This window comes from Leiobunum rupestre, chromosome 9 (assembly GCF_980474605.1).
Source record: "Leiobunum rupestre chromosome 9, qqLeiRupe1.1.hap1, whole genome shotgun sequence".
Classification (NCBI taxonomy): Eukaryota; Metazoa; Arthropoda; class Arachnida; order Opiliones; family Sclerosomatidae; genus Leiobunum; species Leiobunum rupestre.
Genome location: NC_143392.1, coordinates 28,073,023 through 28,080,576, shown reverse-complemented (window position 1 = coordinate 28,080,576; position 7,554 = coordinate 28,073,023). Strand labels below are relative to the sequence as shown.

Genomic DNA, 7,554 nt, shown 5'->3' with positions numbered 1-7,554 from the left:
CTTAGTGTTGTTAATTTTTTAATATAATTTATCTTTTTAATATTTTAAAATTTATTCAAAGGGAGGGGGCCATTAAAATCTGCGATTTCTCCATGGCGAAACTTTTCATTTTGGGAAATTTCAAGTTACATAAAGGTCTACTTAGTGTTGTTAATTTTTTAATATAATTTATCTTTTTAATATTTTAAAATTTATTCAAAGGGAGGGGGCCATTAAAATCTGCGATTTCTCCATGGCGAAACTTTTCATTTTGGGAAATTTCAAGTTACATAAAGGTCTACTTAGTGTTGTTAATTTTTTAATATAATTTATCTTTTTAATATTTTAAAATTTATTCAAAGGGAGGGGGCCATTAAAATCTGCGATTTCTCCATGGCGAAACTTTTCATTTTGGGAAATTTCAAGTTACATAAAGGTCTACTTAGTGTTGTTAATTTTTTAATATAATTTATCTTTTTAATATTTTAAAATTTATTCAAAGGGAGGGGGCCATTAAAATCTGCGATTTCTCCATGGCGAAACTTTTCATTTTGGGAAATTTCAAGTTACATAAAGGTCTATTTAGTGTTGTTAATTTTCCAGAAAAAAATGCGGAAAAATTTCCAGAAAATATTCCGAATTGCGAAAAAAAATGAAACATAAATTACTTTTTAAGGGTTATTAATTTTTTTTTACTTTTTATTGATATAAAATGTCTAATAACAGTAAATATACTACAAACATTAATTGTTTATCAGTTTAAAGCTAGTCTAGAGGTTTAGTTTTACTTTTAGATTCGAAAAAATGAGGCGAAAATGCCGCTTTATTTAAATTTGCAAACAATATATTAGACTAATCATCGAATGAAAACTTTTTTTATTTGGTTCGGACAAAAACGGAAAATTTTCCGGAAAAAAGGCCTTGGTCATTTTTCGACTTACAACACTAGGTTTACTTATCCCCCGAATTTAAACAAAATCAATGAAAATCACCTCGGGTCGTCTCCTTGTAAGTATTATGACATTAGGTATTTTTTTACTACATCCTTTCTACTTAGAGTTATTATGTTGCTTATGATTTCATACATAACCTTCCCACAAATAATTTTGGTCAGCTGGAAAAAATAAATTTCTGACGATTTTTTCAGGAAGCTTTTTACCAATAAAAATTCCAATAAATATTTCTTCAAGTTATTTGGAAAAGTTAGGATAGAGATGGAATTCTAACCCCTTTAAGGGCCACACAATTAAAAAATGTACGTTTGGGGGGGGGGTATCCCTTCTCTCGGTACGCCAAAGTCTGTATCTGTATTTTTACCAATGAAAAAATAAGCTTATCTGCCAGCTAGCTATAAACCAAATAATTTATTTTAATGTTGCAAAATGAAAAAACGCTAACTTTTATATAGTAATGAGGTATATGGAGCAAGCCTACCAGCCATTTTTATTACTTTTCCGCTAAATGGTAAAACGTAAAAAATTTATAGTGAAACGTAATTCCAGAATCAGATTATAGATGCCGCCACTTCCTGGGCGAAAAAGTTTTTTTATCGAAGTTGGTTACCATAGCGACGACTTTGTTGATGATTCTTTCGCGGGGGAGATATAAATAAAAGTCCCGTTTCGTCGACAATATGGCGCTGTAGCCGTTTGAAAGTGTCTAAGAAAAAGGCGGTTTTAAAAAAGATGGATGTTCTTTTCGGTGCTGGCTGTTTTATCTAAATTAAAAAAGGGGACCAGCGGAGAGGGGGTAGGGGTAGGAAGAGATGTCAGTGACGAATTCGTCGGACCTCTCGTCCATCCTCAAAGAGAGATTACGCAGCGAGCTGAGCGGCACCGTCTCCAGCGTCCTAAATAAATTATTGAAATCCGAGGAGGAGGTCCAAGATGGAAAGAAACTCGGAGAGGATGAGTTATTACTCCAAGCCGTCGCCGAAGTGTCCAAAACGGAACGTTATTGGAAAACGCGCAACAATATCCTGCTGGACTGCCGACGTTTGCATCTGGAAGCCACCCCTGTCAGAAGCAGTTACAGTTACCTCCCTAACGACCAGATTGAGGAACTGGGGGAGTTATTGTACCATCCTGATTTGGAACTGCGCTTGAAATCTTTGGATTACTTGCTACGGTGTGTCTCTAACGAATCCCTACTGGCGTTACCAGGCTGGAAACGATTGGAAAATGGACTGAGACTCAACGTTCTTCACGAAGTATCTGTTTTATCCGAAGTTACTTTACAAGTTTATACTAAGTTCCTGCATTCGGCGGATTGGCGTTTAGTGAAGGAAATATACGGAAGTTTGTTGAAGACGTTGAGCGTAAAGTTGAGCGGTTTCGACCAAGAATCCCGGAATAATCCCAAAGTGAGGATTGTCAAGGTGATGGTGGCCTTTCTACGCGATGTACCTCCCAGATGGGTTCGCTATCCCGAAGCCGCTATCAATTCCATTATCGCGGATACGGTACATTGCTTAGATTCTTGTAAATGGGCGGCGATTAGTCGAAACGACGATGACGTCGAGGACGAAATCGGTCTCGGTTTCTGTTTCGGTTTGGTCGATCCGCGCGCTGATTGGTTGAAAAGTTTACTCCAAGCGGCGCCCGTTCGAATTAAATTTTTACAACAGTTATCGACTCGACGAACGTTCGTCGGTACCGTTATCGACTTAGTTATCGATTGGGATTGCGATTGTAACGCGGATTTCGATTTAATCGAATCGTTATCCGTATTATGTCGGTTAATCGAATCCACGGAAGGAAGCAATCTGATTGGGTTAGACGCGGAATCCTTTCGATTATGGCATAAAATGGTAACGATTATCGCCCGTCTTCCGAACGAGATGGAAACTAAATCTGTTGATTTCTTTTCCATCGAAAAGATATTCGAGAAGAACCTTAAACACGGTGCCGAAATAATTAGACCCTTCCTGACTTTTTTCGCGTCTTATCCGGCGTCGGACGACGTCGTTAAAACGACCGACGATCGTTTATATTCGTTACGAGTTTTGAAAAGGGCGCTTGCCACCAGTTACGGCAAGAGGAGGCGCGTAACCGTGGAATTGAGGCGGTTCATTAGCGATTATTTAGTTAAAGCGAGTACGGACGCCGACGAAATTGATGTAACCCGAAGAGTAATTGAAATTTACTCCTTCCTAATTAGCGAACCGTCCTCCGAGGAGGTTCCTTTCCTATCCGCCGTCTCAGATCGCGTTTTTAACTTATTACTGGAGAGCTCGGATGATCCTTTAACTCTTAATGTGATTTTCGGCTTTATGAGGAGATTAACGGATACTTATTCGGGCGTACACTTAGTGGCCAAAATGGGGGGCGTTAAGAATGAGATGTTCGTCAATTGGGTTAGTCAAGCCATGTCAGACTTTCCTCCTCCTTTACTCTTAACGGAAGTGGCGAGTGGCGCCAACTCGCGGTATATTTTATCATTAATTACCGATATCATACACATATCAAACGCCTTAGATTATTTAAACGATGTAGTTCCTATTATAGTAAGGTCGATATGGTCGAAATATTCGTGTATTTGCGAAGGTTACGATTTAAACTTTATCGAAAAAATATACTTAATACTAGTGCCATACTACCCGTCTATTCTCGGCGATCACCAAACCGGTGACCTTTCAACTCTACCGTTATTATTTCATTTTCTACCCGATCGAGACGGAGTACCTTGCGAAGAATGCTTCCAAACGTTATCCTTGAAAATTTTCCGCCTGATATTCCAGTCCGTCCCAAATATTTTATTTTTCGAAACCCGTTATAATATTAGACGAAGGATATTAGACTCCCAATTGGAATACGCGCTGGATGGACTAGAGAGTCCGATCGTGGACCAGAACTCGATATTGAAGAATCACCTTCTGGTAGTAACGGGATTGCTGGGTGGTCCTGACGAGAAGACTCTACCTCCATGCGAACTTAATTCCGCCGAGTACGATTACCCCTTTGTGAATAATTTAAATTGTCCCTCCAATTTCGGGGTCCAATTAACGCGCAACGATGACCAGGTGGACATCCATTCCCGAGACGGAAATTCCTTAATCGGAGAATTTATAAATTATCTGAAACGGCAGCGGCTGATGGCGCACGATTTGGATAATAGGAGAAAATTTTGTTTCGCCTTGTTAGATATTGAACAGCCGGCTTTAGAAGAACAGGAACAAACTGAAAATCTAATCGTGGAAGACGAATTAATGGTCAAAATGTATCTGGATTACGCCATATCTCACAATTGGTTGAATAACGCGGTCGTTAATCATTACGAAAATGCCAGCCAATTGATGTCTAATCGGGAAGCGTTTGTTTATCTAGCGTGTTACGTTATTGGAGACGGGATTAACGATCAAGTTATTTCCATGTATTCTTTAGCCGAACGGTGTTATTTGACCCATTTAACCCGGAATTGCCGGCGTTACGACGGAAGTGACCTCATTACTACGAAATTCTCGAATTACTTTGACTTTATCGTCCGTCAGGAATTACCGACTGTATTTAATTGTTTTAGAATGTCAAATTTGAAACCCAGTGACGCCTTACGACATTGGACTTCCCAATTTTTCTGTAACATCCTTACAATGTCGGATTTGGCTTGTTTATTGTTGTTTTGTATCGTTAAAGGACCTAAGGAAATATTGTACTGGGGTGTCGCCGTGTTAGAACATTACAAGATGGAAATTACTTCGAAGGCAGATCAAAATCACTTATCAATTTTCGTAGTCGAATCTGCGGAAGCTGAGAATCACTTCAACATCGTCAGTTACTTAGAAACGGTGGAAGAACTACGTCTTAAATACGCGGAAATAGATTTTATTAAGTAAATATACAAAAATAGTGTAAAATAAATGTTTATTTTTTGGCTAGAGCGTTTGATATCATATTTTCGCTTATGGTCCATAAGGTTGATGCCAACTCCGCGTCTTCGGCCAGCGCGTAAGGCCTACAACGACAACAATTGTTGAAATACATGCCACCGACGCCCTCCAAGTCCGGGGCCACCGCGCAGTAGACGCTAGTAGACGCCGCCTGTTGCAGCGACTTAGTGAAAGGCCTAACCAAGGCGTAGAGCAGCCGCACGATCCACCAGCTCATTTGGAAATTGGAGGACACCATGTTGCCCGGATGCAAAGCGTTGCTGTGGATTCCTTTATCTCCGAACCGCCTTTCAATTTCGTTTGAAAATAAGACGTTGCATAATTTCGTATTGTTGTACAGTAACATTCCGATCGTACCGGAAGCCGTTATTGGTGATAGGTATTCTTCGCTTATATTGCCTTTATTTAAGTAGCTAAATCTGGAAATATAAAAATAATAACTTAGAAAAATCTGGCCTATTTTTCTTCTACTGGCGCCTGTAAAAGTGTTCCAACAGCAACACGTCGATGTATCGCGGGGTAGTTTAACCAAAGGTAATATAAACCTCCTACCCTAGATTCAAAATCAGTCTCGCGCTCAGTCAATAGCGTTTTCCCACTTCCTGCGGGAACTCCGAAAGCATCAGCTCCGTAGCTACTATGGTAACCAACTATAGATTGCTTCCTGCAGCAACCCGATGGGGGCCAATTTTTCGGAGGTCACGTGCCGGAAGTGGCTATTCGCTTCGTAACAAAACCGTTAATCCCAAAAGCTGTGTATTCGGTCTAGGGTAGGGAGTTCTATATTATCTTTTGGTTTAACCCTATTGCTACTTACCTGTGGCTCTCCGAAGACACCATGACGACTCGCGGATTTTTGGATTTGGATAGTAGCGGTTCTAATTGTTGAAACAAATAGAAATGGCCCAAATGATTGGTCTGGAAGTTGACTTCGTAGCCATCTTCAGTGAAAGCAAAGGTTTGGGATACTCCGGCGTTTAATATTAAAATATCTAATTTGCCAAATTTAAGTTTAAACTCGTTGCAGAAATCACGGACGCTTTTTAAACTTGTTAAATTCATTTTCATGATGGTTATGTTTGCAGTGGGCTGAAAACAAATTGGGGTTTAATTAAATCATTATTACCAGGGTGCGTAGAATACCTAAAGTTCCTATTTTACTAAAAGGTTCCTAAACTATTGGTCCTCTAAAGTACTCTTACTTTCAATAAATCTAGGCTTTAAATATTTCAATACTTTTGCTCAGTGGCAATTTACAAAATGCTGAAAGCCGAGACGTATCAATACGAAGGGCCTTTTTTTGGGACAACTTAAGATTTATTTTAATAATTTTTAAATTGTTTCATTATTTTCAAAAAATTCTATTTCATCTTGTTTGTACCGTAAAAAATATAATTTTTAAAGTTTCCGTTATTAGTTATAAAAAAAATTAACACCAACCCTTTCATTTTTTACGGTTGAGACAACTTTTTCACCCTTTTCAATATTTCTACATGGAATGACAACATCAGCTCCGTGAAACGCTAAAGATTTGGCAGTTTCATATCCTATAATCAATGTAAGCCATTTAAATGTAACTTAAGTAATTTAATTTAAAACCTATTACCAATTCCACTTGTGGCCCCAGTGACCAGTACTGTCTTGAGGCTTAAATCCATACCATGCAAAATTTGCATTGCGGTGGAACTTGCGTCAAATCTTTGCCTTATATCCATAATATCTTCTTTCTCTTCAATAGCAAATGCCAATCTCGGATCGGTATACGTTGTTTTATTATTGATTTTGCTAGGACGTTAATTAAACTAAATTATTATATTCTAATTCCAACTAGTATTTCATTCAAACTGTACTCCACGAAAATAACTTGTCCACCTTCGTTAATTTTCCGTTCCCAACCAAAAGGCAAATCTTCGAATTTATTTATGAATGATAATTAATTCATTATAAGCATGAAAAACGTAAATATTTCAAAATTTACCTCCAGAGACCCTTTTCCGTTTTCCCGTTCTAGGGTGAACCCACTGAGTCGCTTTTAAAATGTGACTTTGAGATACAATTTATTTATAACTAATATTCCTAATAATAATTAAAAAAATTGTTCTGGATTTATTTACTTAGCGTAGAAAACCTTTCCGTCTAGCGTCGCGCGTTCTTCCCAACCGGGTGCTAGTTCGTCTTCACTGTCGGACTCTGGAAATGTAGCCATTTTTTCATTTTTGCTCCATTTTACCAGCCGTGATTTTACGAGTCAGTTTTTTCGGAAATTATTAACTAATTCAGAAACATTTTGTGTATTTTATAAGCGACATTACAACTGTGTTATGTAAAATTATAGGATGATACTAGCTTGCCAAAAATATAAAAGTTAACCTAGTCGTTAACTCCGTGGCTCGTTTCTAGATGTCGTCAGCTTCGCCAATTTGTACCTTTGCGACATCTAGTGGTATAAAATGCATTTTTCTTTGTAGTATTACGTTTAACTGAAAATTTTACTTAAATTTATTTTAAATAATGTTACTCTAATGAAATTAATTTGAATCAAGCGGTTTGAATTTATATTTTGTTAGTCAAATACTAGATGGCGACACTATATCAGATTTTCCTATGTTTTAACTTTAATATTTTGGTGGACCAACGAGTGGACCAATATCGGGACCAGCTTTAAAGGTTTCGTTGAAACCCGTAGTCTA

The 7,554-nt window shown here is 38.0% G+C and overlaps 2 protein-coding genes across 2 annotated transcripts; one reads left to right on the top strand and one right to left on the bottom strand.

Annotated features, from left to right (window-relative positions):
* Nucleotides 1-1,744: 1,744 nt before the first annotated feature.
* On the top strand, nucleotides 1,745-4,810 carry LOC149927063 (protein broad-minded-like). Its single transcript, XM_090157793.1, has one exon. The coding sequence runs from the start codon at nucleotides 1,745-1,747 to the stop codon at nucleotides 4,808-4,810; it is 3,066 nt and encodes a 1,021-aa protein (XP_090013919.1).
* On the bottom strand, nucleotides 4,791-7,301 carry Wwox (WW domain-containing oxidoreductase). Its single transcript, XM_090158979.1, has 7 exons — nucleotides 6,979-7,301; nucleotides 6,843-6,907; nucleotides 6,715-6,772; nucleotides 6,471-6,649; nucleotides 6,305-6,411; nucleotides 5,682-5,953; nucleotides 4,791-5,283 (listed from the first exon to the last, which is right to left on the bottom strand). Exons 1-7 carry the CDS (start codon nucleotides 7,068-7,070, stop codon nucleotides 4,839-4,841), a joined length of 1,218 nt encoding a protein of 405 aa, XP_090015105.1. The 5' UTR covers nucleotides 7,071-7,301; the 3' UTR covers nucleotides 4,791-4,838.
* Nucleotides 7,302-7,554: the final 253 nt, after the last annotated feature.